This window comes from Capricornis sumatraensis, chromosome 11 (genome assembly GCF_032405125.1).
Source record: "Capricornis sumatraensis isolate serow.1 chromosome 11, serow.2, whole genome shotgun sequence".
Taxonomy (NCBI): domain Eukaryota; kingdom Metazoa; phylum Chordata; class Mammalia; order Artiodactyla; family Bovidae; genus Capricornis; species Capricornis sumatraensis.
This window is the reverse complement of record NC_091079.1, coordinates 22,394,012-22,418,435: the sequence shown is the minus strand read 5'-3', so window position 1 is coordinate 22,418,435 and position 24,424 is coordinate 22,394,012. Positions and strand designations below refer to the sequence as shown.

The 24,424-nt window shown below is 52.7% G+C and overlaps 1 protein-coding gene across 8 annotated transcripts in view; it reads right to left on the bottom strand.

Annotated features, from left to right (window-relative positions):
• Nucleotides 1-19,649: 19,649 nt before the first annotated feature.
• PTK2 (protein tyrosine kinase 2) overlaps nucleotides 19,650-24,424 on the bottom strand; it is a 141,888-nt gene continuing 137,113 nt past the window's right edge. For all 8 annotated transcript variants that reach the window (XM_068983834.1, XM_068983833.1, XM_068983830.1 and 5 more), the window contains 2 exons: nucleotides 23,454-23,534; nucleotides 19,650-20,809 (listed from right to left, as the gene is read on the bottom strand). In XM_068983834.1, coding sequence (XP_068839935.1) covers nucleotides 20,597-20,809; nucleotides 23,454-23,534 — 294 coding nt within the window. In that variant the 3' untranslated portion in view covers nucleotides 19,650-20,596. The remainder of the gene's footprint in view (nucleotides 20,810-23,453; nucleotides 23,535-24,424) is intronic.

Genomic DNA, 24,424 nt, shown 5'->3' with positions numbered 1-24,424 from the left:
TGGGTGGGTGCTGCCCACCCGTTCTAAGAAGCCAAGTCTGTCTGCCCCCAGGACTGTGACTGTGACTGGAGCCCTGGGCCTTTCCCCACCAGGGCTGAGTCACCTTCCAGTTAAAACCATTCTTCTATCAAATTGCTGACAGCAATTTAAAAGTTGCTCTGGCTCAGCCTTGGAGAAGCTTTCTAACTGAGTGACATCAGAAAACAAGACAGTGAGTATTCACAAGGCACAGAACTGTTAGTGAATAGAAAGTGTTAAGGGATCCAAATGGATGAGAAGAGCCTGAAGAGGTCCGGCCAAAGCCCCAGCAGCAGGAGTCTTGGGAGGGCCAGGGCCCACAAAGGGCAGGACCCAGCCGGCAGGGCCTTCAGCCCGCTGGAGCCTGGTGGACAAAGGGGACAGGATATGCCCTGTCCAAGTGGCAGGGCCAGCGGGAAATTTAGAAGCCACGTGCCTGGCGGGAGAAGGGAAAAAGCTTAACAACATTTGACCATTTTCTTGCCTCAGCAAGTTAATCGCCCTTCTACTCTGCATTCCCCCCCAAAAAGTTCTTTAAAAAATGTGTTACTGCTCTAAGTTTTTCAGAACTTTTCTAAAGAAAGGGAGGCCGGCTAGTGAGAAAAGATGCTAAGGAAATCAGCACATCTCCTCACCTTCCTCTAGTTAATTGTAAAAGGCAATTAACACTTGAATAAGGAGCCTGTGTGTCTGGAATGAAAATGAGACGCGCGCAGGTTAGGGTTTTAGGGCGCCTTCCTATCCCTCTCTGTCCGCGGTCCTAACTACCAGCAAGAATTGGCCAAAATTCAGCATTTCCAGACTTTCCTTCGGAGAAGGGGCCGCAGAAGTGCTGGCAAAAAGAAAAACGAAACTGAGAGCGCTCCAGGCTCGCCGCGGCTCGGTCTGCGCCCAGCGGCCGCGCTCCTCCCCGCGCCGCCCGCACCCCGAGTTCAGCGCCCCCGGCCGGGGCCTCTCCGCCCCCGGGCGCTTCGAGCGCGGCCCCGGCCTCGGCCCCGTCGGCCCCGCGCGGCGCAGGGGCCCAGGCGCCGGGCGCAGGAAGCCGGGCAGGCGGGCGCCCGGGCCTCGGGCCTACACGCGCGCCGCCCGGCCCAGTCCGCGCTCCGGCCCGGTCCCAGCCCGCCGGGCTGCGGCGGAGACGGGGCGCGGGAAGGGCCCAGGCCGCGCGGGGCGCCCCGACGACTCGGGCCCGAGGAGGAGGCCGGGGCCGCGCGTCCGCCCTGGGGCCGAGGGAACGGCCGGCAGCCCCCCGCGACCCCCAGGCCCCCCGATCCCCCGGCCGCGGTCCCCCGCCCGCCCGCGCCGCGCTCGCGCCCGGCCCGCCAACCGCCGCGGGGAGGAGCGCGCGGACTCACCGGGGCCGGCTCCCGAGTACATGGTGGCGCCGCCGAGGGGCTCCGGGGCCGAGGGGCGGCCGCGCGCGCGCCACGGGCCCCGACGCCGCGAGCCGCGAGGGAGCCGCCGGCCGCACGATCCGCCCCGGCGCGGCCGCCAAACAGGTTTACCCGACGCGGCCGGGGCGGCGGGCGGAGGCGGCGGCGGCGGGCGGGCGGGCGGGGGAGGAGGGGAAGGGGAGGGGAGGGGAGGGGGAGGGGCGAGGGAGCAGGCGGGGGAGGGGCGGGGCGGGGCGGGGCGAGGGAGCGGGCGGGGGCGGGGCGGGAGAGGAAGGGAGGCGCGGGAGGGGCGGGGCCCGCGCGGCGGGGGCGGGGCGAGGGGCGGGGCGGGGCCCGCGCGGCGGGGGCGGGGCAGACCAGCGCGGCGGCCGAGGCGGGCGCGGGGCACCGCGGACGCGGCCGGCGCCGGCGAGGGTGGCGCGAGGCCCCGTAGCGGGGGCGCACGCGGGGCCGGGGGGACCCTGCAGCCACTCAGAAGCGCGACGTCTCCTCCGACTGGGCGGAGCAGGCGGCGCGGCGCTGCCCCCCCCACCCCCGTCGCCGAGACCGGGAAGAAAGAAAAGAAAACACAGCCCTCGCCTCCCCGCGCGCGCGAGCGGACCCTTCCCCATCCCGAGCCCCCACCGCGCCGGGCGAGCTGGGGCCCCATGTGGACGCGGTGCCGCCCGCGCCAGGGCCCCGGCATCGCAGCCAGGCTCTTTTAAGCGATAAAGGAGGAAACGTGAATGTCGCGAAGGTTCCTCCGGACCCGGAGCTTGAACTTGAACGCGCCCGGGTCCTCGCACACTACCACACCGCCACCTCCCGGCGGAGAACCTACCTAGAGAATCCCTGTAAAGAGCTTCAGGTTGTGGTCAATTTTAGCCGCTATCAGTGATCAGATCAAACTGTAACTCCTCATTCCAGCCCTCGGGGCCTCCCCTGTTCCTTTACGGACCCCCTCGTGCTCCTCCGTACATCTCTGTGTTCGCCCCCCTCGTGCAGAAACGTTCTCCCTCCAGCCAAACCCTTGCATCCAGTTTTTGTTTTTCGGAGCCATTTCCAGGGAGGCCAGCCAGAGGTCAACACCTTTCTCCCCTGCTTGATGAGGGACTAGAAACCGGAAGGTGAAATACAATCCAAAATTGCTTGTCATCTTTTTAACATATTTGCCTGCTGCTTTCTTCCTCGGGTAAGCAAGTATTATCTGACACCGTGTACCTGTGACTGTGTTCCGCTGGCCTAGGATGGTACAAAGATGAACGGGAGTTCTGCCTGCAAGCGTCCAATAGGTTTGTTTCTCTCTCTGCAATTCTCAAGGACATTCTTAAATAAATGCACGAGAATCCACCTGCCCTCCAGAAAGAAACGTAAAAAGGCTTCCATCTTCACCGAGTAATCGATATGAATGAGGGGGTCCCGTGGCATCAGCCTCAGAGATGTCCATTCTTCCCCATCTAATCCTCTGCCCACCACCCCCACCCTCATAGCCACCCAGACCACCTCTCCACCTGACCCTCATGCTGTGGAAACCCAAATCCACAGGTGACCCTAGGCAGCTACTCAGCTGAACGTGTGTTTAGGAGCCCAGGTAGCCTGGGTAAGAAGGTATGCCAGGGTGGGACTGGGTACCATCCGGATGTGCCATCAGCCGTAGAACAGGTGATGAGAAGGATGTTTGCTCACCAGGTGGAATCTAGCGATGGAGATGAACACCCTTCATGGAAGTAGGACAACGTGGATGAATCTCTCCGAGGCTGAGTGAAAAAAGCCAGAAACCATACTGCATGAGTCCATTTATAAAAGTTCTAAAACTAGGCAAATAGAACTCCTTCGTTCAGGGAAGCATCATTGAGCAGTAAAATGCTGAAGGAAAAGGTGGTTCCCTAAGCATCAGAACGGGGGTCCTGATGGGGGTAGGGGTGCTGAGACCACCAGAGGCCTGGGGCTGTGGGCTGAAGCTGTTCTGCCCCTGAAGGCGCTGGTCATTATCTTAAGCTGCCCATTTATTTTTATAGACTTTTCTGTACCTTCGCTATATTTCACCATAAAGACATTTAAAAATCATAATCATAAATGTCATTCTAGTTAGGAACCCTTCACGCCCAGTACTGCTCCGTTCCGCGCGGCTCCCTCGCGTTCCCACCGCACTAGTTTCCTCTTTCCTGGCCTCACCACTTTGCTACAATTGCCGCCTCCCTTTGTTTCAGCTCCGCCTTCCGCTTCTTTGATCGCTTGTGTTTAGTAACTTTGTTGCAAGGGCTCCTCTGAAAGTCCGGCCAGACCAGGTCTCCTGAGCGCTTCTCCGCAGAGAGTGCGCAAGCCTGCCCACCGCTCCCGCTCCTCGACGAGGGGACCCCCCTCGCCCACCTCTCCAGGTGGCGGGAATCCGGCTGCTTTCTGCTCTCCTTCTCCCACTAGCTCCAGGCCTACCTCGTGAAGCCACGTCCCTCTCCTATCCCCTCCTCCCAGCTCTTTCTCCTGTGTCCCCAGTATGCCAGTATTCACCATCCACGGGAAAAAAAAAAAAAAAAAAACAGGCCCCTCTGCCTTCTGCCTTTCCCCCGAGGAGTGAGTTCACTTGACCCACTTAGTCCAGTCCACTCAGCTGTGTGTGAAACGCCTCTAGGCCCATCTCTGTTCCTCCAGGCTTTCATCCAACATTTGGGTGTTGACCACATGGGGTGGATTTGCAGGTCTTCTGGGGCCCAGTCTTTCTCCCTGATGTAATTCACTGCTCCGTACATACTTGAATCCTATATGGATCCCTCTGCCTGGCTAGACCTGCAGGGCTGTAGTCACAGCCAGGGATCCCCCAGGTCTGCACGTGGGAGTCACTGGATCTGGAGCAGTAACCCCACAGGAAAGCAAAAGACACTCGGAAAACACTAGGCTTGCTGCTGTGGTCATCAGGCCCATAGGCGCTCAATGTAGGGTTCCTTTGTCTCTTCAAGACTAAAGTGTGGCACTGAAATAAAAGTTTCCAAAAACATGTTCTGCATGTGATAAATGAGGGGTTAGGAGGTTACATAGACTAAGAAGTACTGAGTTAAACAAGACTGAATAGATGCGTTGACTGCAGCCCTTCTCAGAGCGTTTAACACAGTATTGAGTTTTGATTCTAGGGATTTCCCTGGATCCTATCATTTCAGGAACAAGTGAAACACATTTGTTTCATTTTGAGGGAAAATGAACAAATGAAATACATTTTTTTCATTTCAGGAAAAATGTGCCTACACTCCTAAGCAATTTCATCACACTAACCCGACATTAAACAGAAACCAGTTAGTGTGAATACATAAATCACTTTTGTCATTTATGCACTCAACAGAGGCTAAGTCAAGAATCCTGAACACACAAACAAGCAGGGCCACCTCCTTGAAGCACCCACTGCCAGCTGTCATCCCCTGGAACCCGGAAGCCTGGGGTTCCTAATCTATGACCTAATCTATGTCCAGGAGACCCAGTTTACTTCGGAGTGTGTCTGCTCCTCCATGTAATGAGGAAAGAGCAGCCAGGATGCCACTGACATGAAAAAAACTCACTGAAAGTAAGAGGAAGGATTTAAATGTAAACATAAAGCTATAAAACTTTAAAAATAATGGCGAGAGAAAATCTTTGGGTTCTATGGCTAGGCAAACAGTTCTTAGGGACAATCCATAAAAATAAAAGTGGATACCCTAGACTTCATCAAAATTAAAGCTCTGTGAAAGCCTCTGTTAAAAGCATAAAAAGAGAAGCTATAGAGTAGGAGGAAATATTTGCACAGCGCACATCTGACAAAGGCTAGGATCTAGAAATAGAAAGGACTCTCAACATTCCACTGTAGAGGAGCAAACAATCCATGTGGAACGTGGGCGATAGAAATGGAGAGACGCTCACGACAGAGGCGATGCCCACGCAAACAGTCACGCGAAAAGAGGCTCAACATCACTGACCACTAGAAAAATCTGAATTCAGACCACAATAACAGCATGCACCTATCAGAATGGCTGGAATCAAGAAACAGTGACAGCAGCAAAGCTAAGGAGAACTTGGAGAAACTGGATCAGTCCTGCTTTGCTGGTGGTAATGTCCAATGGTAGAGTCTTCAGGGAAAGCAGTTGGGCAGTTTCTCAAAAATCAAACATACAGCTACCACATGACCCAGCAAGTCAAACTCCTGGGCATTTCTCCCAGAGATGTGACCACTCGTGTTTACAACATAAACCTGTATATGAATATTTATAGCAGTTTTATTTGTATAACCTAAAACTGGAAACAACCCAAATGTCCTTCAGTGGATGAATGGCTAAACTAACTGTGGTTGGTCCACACCATGGAACACTCTTGAGCAGTAAAAAAGAGCAAATGATACACAACCACTTGGATGAATCTCAAAAATTATGCAGAGGGAGAAAAAGCCAATTCCAAAAACTTACATGTTGTATGATTGCTTTTATATGCCACTTCTGAAATGACAAAATAATAGAAATGAAGAACAGATTAGTGGTTGCTGGGAGCTGAAAAGGGACGGGTGGTAGGGAAGATAGTGGGTTATGAAAGGGTGCCATGAAGGACCCTTCTGGTGGTCGAAAAGTTCTGCATCTTTGTCAAGGTTAATATGCTGGCTGTGATATTGTATGGTAGTTTTGCAAGCTATTACCCTTGGGGAGATGGATAAAGGGTACCTGGGATCTCTCCATTTTATTTCTTACTTAACTGCACATGAATCTACAATAATCTCAAAGCAAAAGGTTAATAATACAAACACTCTTGTGTGCTAGAAGCCCACCCTTGCAAACACACAGATACCATAGGACAGAATTATTAGATTAATGCCAATGCGTCTTGCAAGGAACTTCTCTTTCCTGCCTGGAGAAGTCAGGTCCCAGACTTAAACCTCTTAAAAAAAACAGTTTGGAAGTACTTTCTGGGGAGTTACAATACAAGCCGAACTCCCAAGCAAGGTCAATTTCCCGGAAGCTCTGTGCATGTCACCTGTGTGGTCCCCCTCAGGTTCAAGGTGGGGGCTGTAGGTCAACTACCAACCCTGTAACTCCCATTCTCTGTAACCCCCGTTCCCCACTGCTCAAGTAGCCAGTTCCATCCCTACCATCAAGGACTGTCAGAAAAAAAAAAAAAAAAAACAGGAACATACGTGCACTGGCAGAGCTCTACCTGTTTATTTGTTGGTTTCCTTCATCTGTCATTGAAATACTAAACAGACACATTGGGTGTCTTATGGGATTACCCATTGAGTGCAAACTACTGATCATCTGAAAAGAGCTGAAACGCCACGGAGATACCATGCACTCCTGGAAGAACGAAGTTAGTAGCTGAGCTGCTTGGCGATTCAGGTGATGTTTGGCACATGTCTTTCTTTATACATAACATCCCAAAGTGTCACGCGGCTGGCTACTTAGTATACTGTGCAGGCTGTATTCTCCTGACTGCCACCTTTATTGGGGAGTAAGAGAAGAGGCCAAAAGACAGCCCAGAGACAAGAGGGTTGGCGGTGGAACTGGAGCCTTCCAGACCCCTCAGCTCTGTCCACCCCACAGTGCCTGGAGGTGAGCCAGCAGGAGGGCCATGGAGGTGAGCACATAGTGTCATGGTGACCTGGTGAAGGCCTCTTTCTGACCTGCCACCACCACCCTCTAGGGGTCTGATGGCCTGGCGCCTAGCGGGACAGGGTAGAGGGCTTGCATGTCACACTCTGTCCTCTGTGAGCTCACATTCTGCTTCCCAAGACAAGGTGAGTCCTTTTGGTTTTATGAACAGTCTCTCCTTAAGCTGCTGCATTTTTGTCATGGGCCTTGATCTTCGCTCATGTCCACTGATGTCCACTGACCTCCACCTTCCAGCAGGCACACTTACTTGACGCCCCTTCAACTCAACACAAGATCCAGGTCCTCCTTGAAGGACCCCGGGTCCCACCTGCCAGGGGTGGGTGACCCTGCCTCCCTTGGTCCCAGCCTGAGGACAGCCCAGGTGTCTGGAGAGGACTACCGCGGCCCCACCAGGCCACCGACTCCTTTCTGCTGCAACTTCTCCTGATCCATGTTCTCCCGAGACCTTGGGGGTGAATGAGGATGTGGTGTATGCAACCTGCAGTGTTTCCTGGAGTCAAAAGAAACAAATACAAGCTATTTTTCCTATAGGGAGAAGCCATTAAGCAAACATGAAATCATATAAAGTGCTAATAAGTATTCATTTTTAACACAACAATAGCTTTATACTGTCATTCTTATCATTTAGTGTGATGTTTCTTCGAAATAATCTACCAATGAACTACCATTCACCAAGGATTTTGTCTGTAAGGTCAGTATTTTTAGATTAACCATAATTCTATATACTGGATACAATTTTTAAAATTAAATGTAAGCAGAATGAAACAATACAAAATCCAGGAGTTCATGTATTAAAAGATGTGCAAAACACATCAGAAATCTATAAAACGTTACCGAGACATTTAATAAGACCTAAATAAACAGAGAAAGAGAGCATTTGCTAGACTCACTAATGTAAAGATGTCACTTGTCCCCACACTGATCTATACATTCACTGCAGTCCCAGTGGGTTGCTTCTGTTGTTGCTGTTGGGGTGGCAGCAGGGGACGGGCCTTGACAAGCTTACTTGCAATTTGTATGGAAACACTAAGGGCACAAACAGCCACGTCACTCTTGAGAAGAAGAACCAGGTGGCAGGGTTTGCTTTCCCAGGTCAGGACTTACTACGAAGCCGTAGTGATTAAGACAGAGTGGCACTGCCCTATCAACAGACAGAGACGGATGGGAGAAGACAGAGGGGAGAGAGCAGCCACGCATGTGCGGGCTTGACTGATGAGGAAGCGGGCACCACAGAGCACCGGGTGACCACGGCTTCCTCATAAAAGGCGCTGGGGCAGTTAGGGATCCACAGGGAAAAATGCATCGCAGCTCAATTCCGGGGAGATTCCAGGCTCACATGAAAGGTGAAACAATAGCAACTTTGTAAGACAGCACAGTGATGTTGGATGGCCTCACCGACTTGATGGACATGAGTGAGCAAATTCCGGGAGGTGGTGAAGGACAGGGAAGCCTGGCGTGCTGCAGTCCACGGGGTCAGAAAGAGTCGGACACAACAACACAGGAGGCTGCTTTCATGGGGTAAAGATTTTCTTTCTTTCTTTCTTTCTTTTTTTTTTGACCACTCTGCATGGCTTGTGGTCTGTTCCCAGACTAGGGAGCAAATCCAGGCCCCCAGCGGTGACTGAGTTCTAACCACTGGACTGCTAGGGAATTTCCCTAATGTTTCATATGAGACATTCCTCTCCATCACTGGCCAACCCATCTCCGTGACCAAGGAAGTCAGCTCTTCAACACCAGAGAACTCCTGGCCTACCTGTAGACATCGGCCCCTGAGGCTCCTGGGCCTGCCCTCGTCCAGTCGCCACACTTTTCAAAGTGTCAAAAGCTTCACACGCCATCCTGTTGCTGGTGGGGGTAAAGACACAGCCAGGTGTGGCCTGCCTCCTTGGGAACAGCCCTCAGCCCTCCACCCTGCTCTGCCTGGGGCCATCCTGACCGCCTCACCACTTGTTCTCATGCTGCTCTGAGCCTGGTTTGAGGGAGTTAGGAAAAGCGAGCCCAGAGGTAAATCTGGGTGTTCACACTGGAGGAAGTCACAGGCCCACATGCTTGTCTTCTGCCTACACCTAGAACCTCACCTCTGCTTCTGACTAGAACCAGGCTCTTTGTCAATGTAAAAGAACTGGTAAAGAATCTGCCTGCCAGTGCAGGAGACCCAGGTTCGATCCCTGTGTTGGGAAATTCCCCTGAAGAAGGGAATGGCAACCCACTCCAGGACTGTTGCCTGGAAAATTCCATGGACAGAGGAGCCTGGTGGGCAACAGTTGATGGGGTTGCAAAGAGTCAGACGCAACTGAGTGACTGACACCTTCACTTTCAAGCCGTGCTGGGGTTTCTGTCTCGGGAAGGTCATCCTGGTGAAGCTAGATGGCCTGTCTTCTCTGAAGAGGCCGTGGGTGGAGCCCCATGGACCCTGAACCTGCTGGGATTAGCATGGCATCCCCGCTGGGGCCTCCTGGGCTGGTGTGGTCAGTGGCGAGACGACACCGTTCTTGTGCCTACTGTGGGGCCTGGAATGCCACTGGGTGCTCTGTTGTGGTCCCCCGGCACCCACAGAGGGCCCCTGTGTCCTCCTCTCTCCACGGCTGTGCACATCGGGCGACCAGAACTGGGCCACGTCTGGACACAGTACAGTCAGCAGAGGACGGGAGGGGGGACTCAATCCACCTTCTTGCTGGGCTTTCGAGTTGAGAAGAGTCTCCTTCCGCCTTTCCTGAGAAAGCAGAGCTGAGTGCAGCTCTGTTGTTCACCTCCCGGTATTTCGAGCTTCCCCCAGCCCCAGGGTCTGTTCTTGGCACCACATGTATCTCCTCCTTCAGTCCTCAGGCCAGGCTTGAACTAAGTGCTTCATCCGATCCTTGACAGCTGCCGCCTCCCGATCAGGCGTGGAGGGGCTGTCCCGCCGAGGGGTCCATAACCCATCTCCTGGTTTCCTCTGACCGTGAGGTTCACTGATGCACTGGTCCCCAGCTTTGTTCACATACTCCCTAAAGTCATTTAAAATATGTTTTATCCCCCTCACACATTAAGTTGACACCTAAAAGATTGCAGAAGTTTAAACAGCTACAAAGAATACAATTTCTGGCATACTGTAAATATTGACACTTAAAAATAAAACTGTCGTATCACTTTTAAATGTAACCAGATGGGATATGAATACCATATCGATTTGACATTCACCATGATACGTTACAAACAGCACACGAGGAACCTCATCATCACTGAGACCCGCCACATCTTTGTTACCCGCAGAAATCACCTCTACCATTTGAGAGTCACATGGCTCACTCTACGACTTACTTCTCTACAACACAAACGTGTATATTAATTGAAATGTTGAATTTTTTTTAGTTCCTGTGAGGCTCTAAGTGTTAAAAAGAAACACACAATTCTTCTGGATTTATTGATCATCACAATTATCAGTTCACAACTGATCAAAACACAAGTATATCATACATTTGGAGGAGTAATTCTTAGCCATGAAAAGGAAACACGTCTTTTAAAGCAACGAATGGGGCTTTCCTTTGGGAATAGCTCAGGGACCCAGGAAGGACTGCTGGCCCGATTCCTGGAGACAAGGCTCGTTCCTGGAGAGGTCAGTGCCGACACTGCCCATGTCAGCGGTGCGACTGGAAAGCTCTCTCTCAGCAGCGTGGCGGCTCTGACCCCTCACAGGTGACATGCCGAAGTCGAGCGGTGACCTCCCTGCGACAGTTCTGTGAGATGGTCCACGGCTGACCCTTCAATGAGCTCTGCCCTCAGGGTGAGGAAAGCCCTGGGCTGGAAAGCACCTGGCTTTCACAGGGGCCTTTACGACCCTGTCAGCAGAGGCTGCATGAAAGGCCTGGCAAGTCCAGACACCGACTGGAATTCAGCACTCCCGGGCCTTCTCCCACGGGAACGGGGTGTTTCTCGCTCCGTTGAGGCCAGGCTCAACCACGTGACCCGCTTAGGCCACCAGGATGTCAGCAGAGCTGCGCTAAGAGGCCTGAGGTGCGGCTGTGGGGTTCGGCCCGGAGCTTGACCCCTGCCCCACCACGCACCCAGGTCACTGAGAGGATTGCTCCTCGTCCTGGCCCCTGGGTGGCCGAGGAGCCTCCAGGCCAAGCGGAGCTGGCTCAGCTGGCCGCCAGCTGGTGTGGAGCTGTGTACTGAGTGAGTGAGGTTCCACCATGAAAGCTGACCCAAAACCCCAAGGGGCTTTTTAAAAATGGGAAACTGACAAACTGATTTCTTTTTTTGGGGGGGGCGGGGGGGGAGGGGCCACACCATGCAGCTTGCTGGATCTTAGTTCCCTGACCAGGGACTGAACCTGGGCTCTCGGCAGTGAAAGCCCAGAGTCCTAACCACTGGACTGCCAGAGAATGCCCTCAGATTTTATATATAACTGAGAATGAGTTAGAAGAGCCAGAGGGAGATACCCGGAAAAAAGAAGAACAAGGTTAGATGACTCATGCCAGTAACTCCAACACTGATTATAAAGTGAGAGTCATTCAGGTGACATGGCCCAGGCAGATTTTCTTATGAATGTAAAGAAAGAGAAAGGCATGCAGTGCTTAAAAACAATCAGTCTACCAGCTCACGTGCTGTGTTTTCTTTTTGCTGTTGGAAATGGGAAATAAGAAGGTTGGAGATAATGAAATGAGATGAGGATTGATCAGAATTAGAGCAGTTCTTGAAATGATTTAATAAATTGGTTTTAGCTACCTCATTGACTAATGCCCATTCACGATGAAAGAGACTGTGCAGACATCCTATGCAATGGATCTTGAAAACTGGGATGGTTCCAGAAAATACTCCAGCTTAATCACAGACTGTCCCAGCTCTGTGAAGGGGCTTCTCTTTCCGCCTAAGGACATGACAACTGAGATGAGTCCTGAGGTTAGCAAAAAAAGAGAACTGCTAACATACACCTGCAAAGGCATTTTTGGCATTTACACTCCTTATCAATGTCTTTGCTTTGCTTTCATGAGATGCCCCTCAGGGCATGTTGGGAACACCAGGGCAACAGTCCAGGTCACCCCTTCCCCAGCCCCACTCCACCACCGCCCTGGATTCAGAGCACCCAGACACAGCAGAGTCTGGATCCCAGGGCCCCCAGTCCTGGGCTGGTGGTGAATGGTCTCCTGAGCTCAGGTCCAGGCCCAGGGTAGACCTGGGGCTGGTGAGGGGCCTTCCTTCTTCACAGGGAGAAGCGTCTGGGGAAGTGGAGCCTCGGGAAGGGGACTTCAGAGCGCTGCCCCCCAGCTCGGAGACTGTGGTTCATCCAGGTTTTGGGACACAGACTAACGACGCCCTGCAGACACTGGACGGGGCTCCCTGGGTCAGGAAGCGCGGGAGCCACATGATGAGATGCAGGCTTCTGAGCCATTCCCACATCACTGCTGGAAGGGACTGTGGTCCGTATCTCCCACACAAGATGTGAAGAGGGCACTTGTGTGTTACGATGACCCACATCCAGGAAATTTAACTGCTAGCTTTCCACCTCCAACTTTATCCACAGGACCAGACAGGGCTGGGACAGCTGTGCCAAGCGCTTCCAAGATGGTGGCGGACAGAGAAGGGGCCTGGTCTGGGCCACGCAGATGGGTCGGTTCCCCGGTGAATCCCTACGGGACACCCGAGATCGTGAGCCTCAGTCCCCCGCACTTGCTCTCTTTTTCTTATTATGGTGAAGTGCACAGAATGTAAAAGCTCCTGCTTCGAAGTCCACGTCCAGTGGCTTCGGCACATTCATCACGTTGTGCTGCCATCACTCCGTCTAGGCCCAGAACTCTGTCAGCGCCCCAGACGGGAACCCTGCGCTCAGCAGCACCCGCTCCAGCCCCGCAACTGCTACTCTGCTCTCTGGGTCCGGCCTCGCAGAGCAGGCGTGCGGACAGAGTCGTGGAGCGTGGCCTCGTGTGCCTGCCTCCTTGCACTGACCATAACTTGACCCTTGGCGTCCTGAGGGTCCTTTTTACCTCTAGGGTGACGCGCCCATCGTTGGTTTCCAGGTGCAGCTGTGACGGAGGTGAAGGTGGGTCCAGCACCCAGAGCCCCTCACCCGTCACACGCCCAGGACCTCCAGCAAGGGCACTATCCAGGGGCTGGGAACAGCTTGGCCCCAGCTCTGGAGTCTCTCTGGCCTTTGTGAGGGAAAATGATGCTGAATGAGCCAGCCTGAGCGCTCAGATTTTCAGCCCCAGGAGCCAGGGATTCCCATCATTTCTTATTCGGGGCCTGTTACTAATAAGACCCAGTGTGGCAAGTGTCAGGGACATTCCTGCTTGGATGTGGATCAAGCAGCTGCAAAGCAGAGCTTCCATCCCTGAGAGTGGAATCTGGGCCCAGTGAGCTTGGGGGTGGGGCTGTCCTGGGTCCACAGTCTTGGTAAGGCTGGGCCTGGCTTGCTCCTGCCCAGAGGAACAGGGACCTAAGTCTGGCCGCATCTGACCTGTCCTGGGGTCACAGGAGGTGAAGCCCCTCACCTTTGAGCAGTGTGCACTGGATATGACGCTGCCCTCTCCAGACCTACCCCCAATCCCAAGGGACCCCAACAACAGGGGCAGTGGTGGAGCCCCACAGGTTCCAAGATCACCCTTGTCCCCTGAGACACCTGCCCCTGAGGGCTGTCTTAGAGAAAGACCCCTCAGAGCTGAGCAGCCAGATCCATCAGGCAGGGCCAGGCAGAAGGGAGAGGGAGGCAGCGGCAGACTCCATGGCCTTGAACGACATCTCAGGACCACCAGAAGGGAAGGTCCTGGGAAGTCTTTCAGAGCAAGACTGGGAAAGACTTGACATGGAGTTCAAAAAACTAAGATTCCAAGTAGGAATTTTGAAGCTGAGTAATATCTGAAAGTAATGGAAGAATAAGTAAACAGAAAAACCAATGATTTTTGACCTTAAAGAGCTAAAAAAAAAAAAAAAAGATTTGGGACTTTGAATTCCAATAAAATGTTCCATCAGGAGCAGAGAAAATAGCGCAAAAGAAAGACGACGCAGCAGAAGGAAGAGGCACCGCTCATGTGCTCACAATGACCCACTCATGCTCTCACAGCTGGCATTGGGTTTGCAGTGACTGCGTGTGTGCGTTTGGGGGTCACCCCCCGACTCCCCGCACCTCGTTTCCGGTGACTCACTTTGGCAGCACACTTCTCATAATTTCCTGGGAAGTGACTCATTAGCCGTCTTCTCCAGATTACTTCCCAAGGTTGGGAAACCGACAAGCCAGGGTCCGAGCAGGAAGAGGGGCAGTGGAGGTGGTCTGGCTGAGACCAAGGGAGGTTGACTTATTCTTCCATTACTGAGGCTTCTTGCAAGAAAGGCGATTTGCCAGGAGCCCCCTCCCTTGTCGGGGCAAGTTGTTGGAGGTCTGTGACTCTAGCTGAGGGTGAGATGGGAAGACAAAGGATGGAAGTGAGGTCTCTTTTGAGAGTATCTGAGTGTCCCTGGGGGATCCCTGGGGAGGTGAGGGCTTGGGGATGGGGAGGTTTGGTCCTTTGGGGACCGGGCCTGGAGAAGGCACAGCAGGGAGGGGCTGGGCTGCACTCCCCCCACCAAGGGTGAGGCTGGTCCAAGGGCAACTCTATTCATCACTTCCGCTGTACAGTCATAAGGGATTTGATTTAGGTCATACCTGAACGGTATAGTGTTTTTCCCTACTTTTTTCAATTTAAGCCTGAATTTTTCAAGAAGGAGCTCATGATCTGAGCCACAGTCAGCTCCAGATATTGTTTTTGCTGACTGTATAGAGCTTCTCCATCTCTGGCTGCAAATATAATCAATCTGATTTCGATACTGACCACCTAGTGATGTCCACGTGTAGTCTTGAGAATCCCTTGGACTGCAAGGAGATCAAACCAGTCAATCCTAAAGGAAATCAACCCTGAATAGTCATTGGAAGGACTGATGCTGAAGCTATAATACTTTAACTACCTGTTGGGAAGAGCCAACTCATTGGAAAAGACGCTGATGGTGGGAAAGATGACTGAGGGCTGAAGAAGGGGTCGACACAGGATGAGATGGTAGGATGGCATCACCAACTCAACGGACGTGAGTTTGAGCCAACTCCGGGAGATAGCGAAGGAAAGGGAAGCCTGGTGTGCTGCAGTCCATGGGGTTGCAGAGTCAGACACAACTTAGTGACTGAACAAGCCCATGTGCCTTAGACTCCACGTGCTGCTGGCTTAGACCACCACAGGCTTTCTCCGACAGCGCAAGCCAGCAGTTTGCGCTCGGTCCTGCGGGAATGCAGGCCAGGCCAGCAGGGGCCCTTCGGGAGGCTCAGGGGAGAATTCGCCCTCAGCTCTTCCAGCTCCCAGTCGCGCAGGATGCCTGTGGGGGCACCACTCCAGTTCCTGCTCTACCTGTCGCACTGGCTTCGCTCCCTCGCTAGACAAGCCCTCCCTCTCGTAAGGGCCCCTGAATTACACCAGGCCCAACCCTGCAGTCCAGGGTAATAGACCCGTATCAATACCTCTAACTTAATCGTAGGAAGAGTCCCAAGTCGCTCTTCCTTACAAATCACAAAATCACATGCAATCTCTGTGGCCTCCTGTCTGGCTTCTTTCACAGCCTGTGGTCTAGGTCCGCCCATGTTGTGCCTCTTCTTTCTATGGCTGAGTTAACACCCCACTGTGTGGATGCAACACGTGTGGATTATCCATTTGCTGAATTTACTGTCTTCAACAGTCCTTGCGGGCCTTTCAGGATGTTCTGTGTCTAAATCACCTGTGAGCTGGAGTGGCTTCCCCTCTCTCCAGCCGGGATGCCCTGTATTTCCTTTCTTGCCCAGCCACTCTGGCTGGAACTTCTAGCCCCAGGTTGACCGAAGTCATGAAAGTGCCATCTTCGTTTTGTTCCTGACCTTGAGGCAATTAAACATTTTTTGATTTGGCCGAATTTTCTCCTTTTCTTCAGGGCACATGCACCGCTCGTACACTTGTGTAATAAAAAAAAAAGAGAGATGAATTTCTAAAGAGAAGTCGACGCCTGAAGTTTGGGTAAATCAAAAGACTGTTCTTCCCCCAGAGGGGAAAAGAACCTAAAAAATGAGTCTGTTTTTATTGTCAAATTCAGCAAAATAACAAACTAATGTCAGGTATGATCTAAAAGCTTTAACAGATGTACAGCCCTCATCGGTGGTACACAAACCTGGTCAGACCTGCGCTCGGAACATGGCAGGCAGCCCCACTGAGGGGACCCCGCATAGAGAGGCTGAGCTGAGCCCGCCTCCTCTGAGGGTGCCCGCTCTCTGGTCCGTGAGGACCAGCACCATTCCAGGCAGGGGCAGGCACTGGCCCACCGAGGATACAGGGTGAATGACTGCGCACGTGTGAACCCAGCCACCGACAACCGCAAAGTCCATGTGCCACCACGTGGACGGGCCTAGAGATGATCGCTCTAAGTGAGCTAAGTCAGACAGGGAAGACAAACACCATGTGATAGCAGGTACATGTGGGATCCCCCAAAACGATACAAATGGACTTATTTATAAAACAGAAACAGACCCACAGACTTGAAAACAAAGTTACGGTCACCAAAGGGGAGATCGATTAGGAGTTTGGGATTAATAGAGACACATTGCTGCTGCTCCTGCTAAGTCACTTCAGTCGTGTCCGACTCTGTGCAACCCCACAGACGGCAGCCCACCAGGCTCCCGTCCCTGGGATCCTCCAGGCAAGAACACAGGAGTGGGTTGCCATTTCCTCCTCCAATGCATGAAAGTGAAGAGTGAACGTGAAGTTGCTCAGTCATGTCCGACTCTTAGCGACCCCATGGACTGCAGCCTACCAGGCTCCTCTGTCCATGGGATTTTCCAGGCGAAAGTGCTGGAGTAGACAACAAGGACCCACTGTTATCTGTTAGTTATACTCAGTATCTTATAGTAAACTGTGATGAAAAAGAATCTGAAAAAGAACACATATATAGTGATAAAAGAATCTGCCCGGCCAACGCAGGAGATGTGGGTTTGATCCCTGGGTCAGAAAGATCCCCTGGAGGAAGAAGTGGCAACCTTCTGCAGTATTCTTGCCTGGAAAATCTCATGGACAAAGAAGCCTGACAGGCTACAGTTCATGGGGTCGAAAAAGAGACACAACTTAGTGACTGAAAAATAACAATGTGTGTGTATATACTGAATCACTTTGTTGTACACCTGAAACAATGTAAATCAACCATACTTCAATTAAAAAAGGTAGAATAGAAAACACTATGTGCACCCCCATGTTAAGTAAGAATAAGAAAATTTTAAAACAATAGCATCAGAAACATAGAACAGGAATACACAAACAAAAGATAATTTAAGACCTCTATTCACACTGAAAACAGCAACGCATTACTGAAATCAAAAATTTAAAGAAACAGAGATCTATTAAGTTCACATTTTTGAAGACAAAATTCTCCTCAAACTGACCTATGAAGTCAATAAAGTTCCAATGACAATAATTCTTTCACTGAATTTTTGGGTAAGATGACACTGGGGTACAGTTAAGAAAGTAAACAGCCATGTCCCAGACTGGGAGAAAATGTGTGGAAAACAAGAATCTAACAGAGACGTATATCCAGGACACCCGTGAATTCCTACTGCCCAGGGGCAGAATGACAAATGGCCTGATTTTAAATAGGGCGAAATATCTGAGCAGAGACTTCCCAGGAAAGATATATAAATGCCCAGTAAGTATAGGAAGAGACTGTTCGACATTATCGTACATGAACACAAATTAAAATGAGATGGAACACATTCACTAGAAAGTCTGAAAGCGTAAGAAACTGATACCACCAAATCTTGGTGAGAAGCTGGAGCAGCAGGAAGCTGTGCATGTATCTGGCTGGGGTGGAAAACAGTTTCTACACGGTAAACAGACTGGCAGTTCTTAATAAAGTTCACACTTAGCATAAGTTCCAGAAATTTCACTCATAGTTGTCTGCCCATGAGAAGTGAAAACACACATATGTATGTATGAAAACATACCTATATTTGTATGTAAACATCCACGGCGGCTTCATTCATAGTAACCAGAGACTGGGAGTTCCCTGGTGGTTCAGAGGTTAGGACTCCATGCTCCCGATGCAGAGGGCACGGGTTCCATCCTGGTCAGGGAACTCGGACCTCACATGCCACGTGGTGCAGCCAAGAAAAGAACTGGGAACTGAAAACAACTCAGATGTCTCCTCCACCAATAGGTGAACAGGTGAACTAGCTGTGAGGCTGTCAGACCACGAAGCATCATCAGACATAGAACGAACCCTGATGAACAGCGACAGGAGTATCCTAAATCACAGCTCTGAGGAAAGAAGCCAGGGACCTAAGGGCAAGACATGCAGGGCAAGACCAGCTCTCCAGTGCAGGAGACCCGGCCAGCCGCTGCCTCAGGGGTGTGGGGACCGGCTGCATGGGGGGCTGGACGTGCTCGTCTGAAGACAGTGCTCCAGTCATTCCCTCAGCGGGCTGACAGTGCGCGGTTATGTCTCAGTAGAGTCGAGAAGGAAAACGGGGCTGTAACCGCTCTCTAGAGGCAGTGGCTGGGGGGCGGGGAGCTGGGACTTTGGGGTGCTGTCCTGCTCCCGAATCTGGGTGTCAGTGACACCAGCGTGCTCCTTTGTGAAGAATTCAATAACCTCAATGTACTTGTGCCCTTTTCTCCGTCTAAATTACTCTTCAATTAAAATAGCGTTAAAACACACGCATTTGGAGACAGATGGAGGGTGACGTTGTGAGCGGGTGTGTGTTCACTTCTTTCACTGCTTTTCCTGCCCAGTGTGGACCAGCATCAAACTGCCTGGTCAGGCAGCAATTGCCTGCAGCACAGTGAGGCTGAGTCCCAGGACAGGACTTCTGACCTCAGGGCCCCAAGCCGGTGCCCAACACATCCACTGTCTGTCTCCACCCACTCTCACAAACAAGATGGATCTCCTGACCGACAGGACCTCTCCAAACTCACCTGCAGCTTGTGGTGCCGGAGGGATGGAGAGTCAGGCCAGGAGGTGGAGGACAAGCACTGCAGCCGGGCTCACAGCCCCGCAGCTGAACCCAAGATGCAGGCCGGGCAGCTCACTGACCACCCCAGCGTGTTGTATTCAACCTTACAATCACCAGCTTAAAGATGAGGACGCAGGGACTCAAGATCCCAACAAAGACTTGGGAGGGCAACATCCCCGACCTTCCTTCCAGGTGCAGAGGCCCAGAGGGAGGGGCTGTGCCCCGGCCTTCGGGTCCCTGCACTGGGAGCTGGGCTCTGCCTTCCCCCCAAGGGTCCCTGGCAGTACAAACCCCAGTCTGGCAGCCCAAAGGCTCCAGGAGATGAGGCTGGGCCTGGGGCCTCATGCTGATGGTCTCCTTAAGAGAGCAAGATTCCCGACTCTGCTAACCAGGTAGCAAGCACGGCACGCCTGCAGAGCTTGATTTCCCATTTCACCGTGAAGATGGAGGGAAAGCTTGACTTAGGCTGGGCAGTTCTTCTGAGTGGTGTTCTTGACTTGTCAAGAGGACAGAGAGTAAAATGAATAATTTTGGGGAGCTTGTCTGTATATTACTTGATCTGACAAGTTATCTGAGAAATTTTAAATGATCTAAAGGAACAGAACCAAAAGAAAGGGTATTACGCCAAGAACTTTACTGGCAACACCTTTTTAATAGGTCAAAGTAACTGTACAGTTCATTATATTCTTCCTGAGAATAATTTATATCCCCCAACAAACTAAAGGGAGGGTGTATTTTTCAAAATTATTTAACAGAATGGATGGTAAAACTGGACATCAAAGGAAAACCAAATCTCTGTTTCGCCCAATTCTCTCCTGGGAAGACAGACACAATGAAGGGTTAGTTAACTCCAGTGGCTGTAAAATAGTCAACATGGCTTTAATCTTTCTTTATAAATTATATAAAAATGGAAAACAGGGATGGTTCCAGAACTTCTTCTCAATGCAGTTTGGAGGTGCTCTGGTACAAAGCATTTCTGCTTCCGAGAGAAATAACATCGCTACAAAAAACTGGCACATTATTCTGGTGAAAAAAGACAAAAGTTTTTAGTGTGTTCTACAGCTAGTTTCCAACCAAATGTTTCACACACCCACATGAAAGTAAAAGGCAGGAAGGAGGAGAGGGTTGTAGTTTTTTTTTTTTTCTGAAATGACTCAAGTCTTCAAAATATAGCTTTTATATTCTTCCTCTGTAAAGTGGTATTAGCATATTGCAACTGAAGAGTGTTCTGACGACAAAAATTCCAGTCTGGATCGCAAGTCTGCGGTTGGCAAAGGGCTTCTCAGCCCCGTGGTTCCTGGAACCCTCCGCTTCCTCCTCTTCTTCCAAAGCAAGGTCTGGCCAGTTCAGGAATCAGCACGTCACCGCCTTGGCCATTTCCACGAAAGCATATTCTGACACAAGCGCAGCCTGTCCTTCATCATTCTTTAAGAGCTTCTCACATACAGCTTTTACTCTCAGAAAAACGCCACACTGTGGATCCCGGACTTTTCTGAACACCATGATTAAAGAGCCGAAACAAAAACAACCCAAATCAAAACGCAGTTAAACTTATGTGAGATTTCCAAGCAGCCGTCAGTCAAAACGTTGGCGCTGGGCCTCGAGGCGGGTGGGGCGGGGGTGGGCCGCGCTCAGTGCGGCCTCGGCTGCCCCAGGGCCTTCAGTCTGGCCTGGTCAATGACGTCGAGCAGGTTCTTGGCGTCCACGGCCAGCGCGTGAGCAGCCGTCAGCATCTGTTTCTTGTACTCCTGCTGCAGGCTGGTCATGACGTACTGCTGGGCCAGTTTCATCTTGTTGATGAGCTCCCCCAGGTCGGAGTTCAGCAGCTTCTGGGCCATCTCGATCTGCAAGGACAAGAGGGTCAGGAAAGCTGCCTGTGGTCACTGCTCAGGGGTCTTGGGTGCTCTTCTTAGCTGCCTCCTAAGAAAGAGACTCTCTTCCCTAGAAAGAAGACGGAACTGGGTCTCCGCCTCCAGGCCTGCATGCCTCTACTGCACCTGCCGCAGGACCTTCCTTTGCTACACGGAAGGTGGTTCAAGGGTGTCAGGAGGCCCCGCCCCACTTGGATGTCAACTCCAGACCCTTCCAAACAGATCAGAGGGCAAAGCGGGGGTCGCCGTGATCTCTCTACCTGCTCTTTAAACAGTCAGCGAGCACTTTTGTGTACAAGGCCCCCGGAGCTGTGGACACAGAGATGATCAGAGAAACTACCCCACAGAGATGGACCTGGAGAAGAGCAGGTCACAGCTCTGAAGAGCAATAGAGATGCCACGGGGGGCGCGCCCCAGCAGCTGGCCGGGACCTCACCCGCTTGCTGGCTTCCACCGTGAAGGGCCTCATGGGCCCCCCGCTCACCGTGCTCCTGTGAAACGCAGCAGGGGGAGGCCCGAGGGGTTTCAGGAAGGGGAATGCCATAACCCAGAAGGGGCGCTGGTGTGTGAAGGGACTGAACCGAGGTGGGGAGAGCTTGGAGGCAGCGCAAGCAGCTGAGAGAGGCTGTGGTCCCTCAGGGAAGAGGGGCGAGGGAAGAGGGGCGAGGTCATGATGATGGAGAAGCAAGGCCTAACCTGAAACGTGACAGCAGACTGCGTGCGTGCGTGTATGCGTACATGTGTGGTTCATGCTGGGCAGGGTGGTGGGTGCACACTGGTCCCACTGACAACCGCAGGAAGAACGTGCGGTAGGGGTAGACTCCCGCAGAGAGCCGGTGCCCAGGGCTCAGGGTGAGGGCCACTGACAGCAGAGGGGCGGCCCTGAAACTTCGAGACCTGTAGGTGTTGAGAGAACTGCGGTGGAGAAAAGGTGTCTGTGAACACTGGGGGGCACCTTGGGGTGGTCACACTCAGGGCAGCAGAGAAGAGCTGGAGGGGGTGGCAAGCGAGGTCGGAGGGAGGGAGGTTCTGAAATCTGGGGGTCTCACCAGGGAGTCAGGACTTGGGGTGGCCTCCGGGACCCCTGGCAGGAGAAGTAGAGAAGTGCTAACACTGGGCCCAGAGGGACCCGGCCAGGTAGACGGGTGGGAAGGTGGGAGGAAGCAGGAGAGCAGGAGGCAGGGAGCCGTGCGCAGGAGAGCCAGCGACAGGGCGGGGCCGTGGCAGGCCTGGCAGCTACGGCTGCGGTCAGACCTGGTCATGCTCAGTCGGTAAAGAATCTGCTTGCAATGCAGGAGACTTGGGTTCAATCCCTGGATGGGGAAGATCCCCGGTAGAAGGGAATGGCCACCCAGTCCAATATTCTTGCCTGGAGAATTCCCATGGACAGAGGAGCCTGGCGGGCTACTGTTTCCTCATTCTGGTGCAAAATTGTTAATTGTAGAAAACCAATTAAAGTTCTAATAAAGCAGACAAAGGCGCTAATCTCCTAACTGGAGAGAAACATAAAGCTACACGGTGACAACCAGGCAGAACCATTTTCCAAAATGACGTTAAGTGGTGTCGTGCAAGGGAATCGATGTCACATACAGAAGACCCGCGCAGGAGCTGTGCCCAGCTGCTCCGCGTGTCCCGACACTGGCTGGGCGGGCTGCCCAGGACACAGCCTCCTGAGGGGATGCAGCGGGGAGGGGGGACCCGGAGCCTCGTGGCCTGGTCCCATCGTGGGGGACAGCGAGCGCCTGAGCAGCTGGCCCAGGAGAAGCACAGAGACACGCTGGTGTCAGGGGCCCCGTGAGTCCTGGGCTGTAGCCCACCAGAGGGAGAAGCCAGAACATGACGCTGCCAGTCGGTGTGAAACCCCCGTCATGGTGACTGCCGAGTAAGAGAACAGCCCCGCTGTCAGGGAAGGTGAGCGGAAACACCACAGGCAGGGGCATGACAAGCACAGCCCCTCCCAGGGGGCACCGGAGATGCAGATGCTGGTGAGCAGACACAGAGAGACTGCAAACATGGCCCAATGGGGCAGGCGGCAGACTGGGGCGGGGGGACCTGAAAACTCACGGTGCTGTTCTGGAAACTTTCTATAAGTCTGAAATCACTTTAAAATAAAAAGTAAAGGAAAAAAAACTAAGAAAACAAAAGCAAGGCCTGCTGGGCTGCAGGACAGACCATGGGCCACCAGAGAGAAAGCAGCAAAGTGGACGCAGGAGACAGGGGTGGCGAGGCGAGGGAAGTGAGCAGGGCCAGGTGTGGGCTGCAGACGCTAAACTTACTTACTGGTCACAGGTTTTCACAGCACTGCTTTCAGTGGGAATTCGGGGTTGCTCACAGAGGAACTCGAGGAAGCGAGCAGGAGGCCTCTCTCAGCCCAGCCCGCTGCTCCGTCCATGCTCCCGAGGACTCCACGGGGCCCGCAGTCCCACACCCATGCTCCCACCTGCCCTCAGGACGCCCTGTTCTTCAGGGCACGGGCACCATTCACCCCACGCGGGCCCCAGGATGGACGGCTGGTCCTCAGAGTCCCTGACTGGGGCGGTGGCCAGAAGGTCACGCCCAGCAGAGCAGTCACCACAGCCCCCAGGGCCCACACGCTGCCCTCTGGATGAGGCCCTACCTCTCGGTGGGTGCTGGCGGGCAGGACAGGAATGGTCTCATCCACCGTGGCCAACAGCGTCCTCAGGGCCAGGCCGACTTCCTAACAGACAGGAGACCACACCAGTGTTAGGACGCACACCAGGCAGCTCCATGCCAGCCATGACGGTGTCTCCTTCCAGCGACAGGACTTTCATTTCCTTTTCACTACTTTGGGGGAAATTTCTGTATTTCTTTTCCACAGTCCTGAGCCTGATCTTGTTATGAGGCAGATTCAGATCTCTGGACACCCACTGCCCTCCTGTCCGGGGAACAGGGGATCAGGCAGGGAAAGCGGGCTGCATGTGCACAGAGACTCTCTTCTCACCCTGGTGTTTTCCGCAGCCTCCAGGGGCAGCTGGGAAGGCTGTGGCTGTTGCTACATGTGGGAGCAAACTCCAGGTGGCACCAGCTCTGGGGCCCACGCTGACCCTGGGGCTTCGTCCACTATGCACACGGGGCACAACAGCCCTCCCCTGGCCACTCAGGGTTTAAAGGGACCAAGTGTAATTAAAAATGGTATGACGCCCTGGGGGTCAACTATGTAAGGACTCAGGTGCTAAGTTATGCCTGCAGCATGGATAAGACCAGTAAGGACAAGGTGCTTCTTACCACTTGATCAACTGACAAAAAGTATCATACAGTTAAAAAAGCAGCTTCTGTAAAGTCACCCTAAAAAGTTTTATTATGTACAAAATCCTGACTGCTTTTGTATACAGTTGAGTTTATCAGTATTTAGAAAAAAAAAAAGCCTGTGGTTCCTGCAAGTTGACCCTTAAGAACTGTGGTTACAGTTGCTATGGGAGTAGGCTGCAAACTCAACCAGAATGGATTAACTGGGCTGTCCACAAAATAGCATGGCTTCCGAGCAGCTATTCCACACTGGGGTTTAAAAACAGCTGTTCCAGAGATGCCTCACTGGTACACTAAAAAGGTTGTTCAATCCTGCAACTC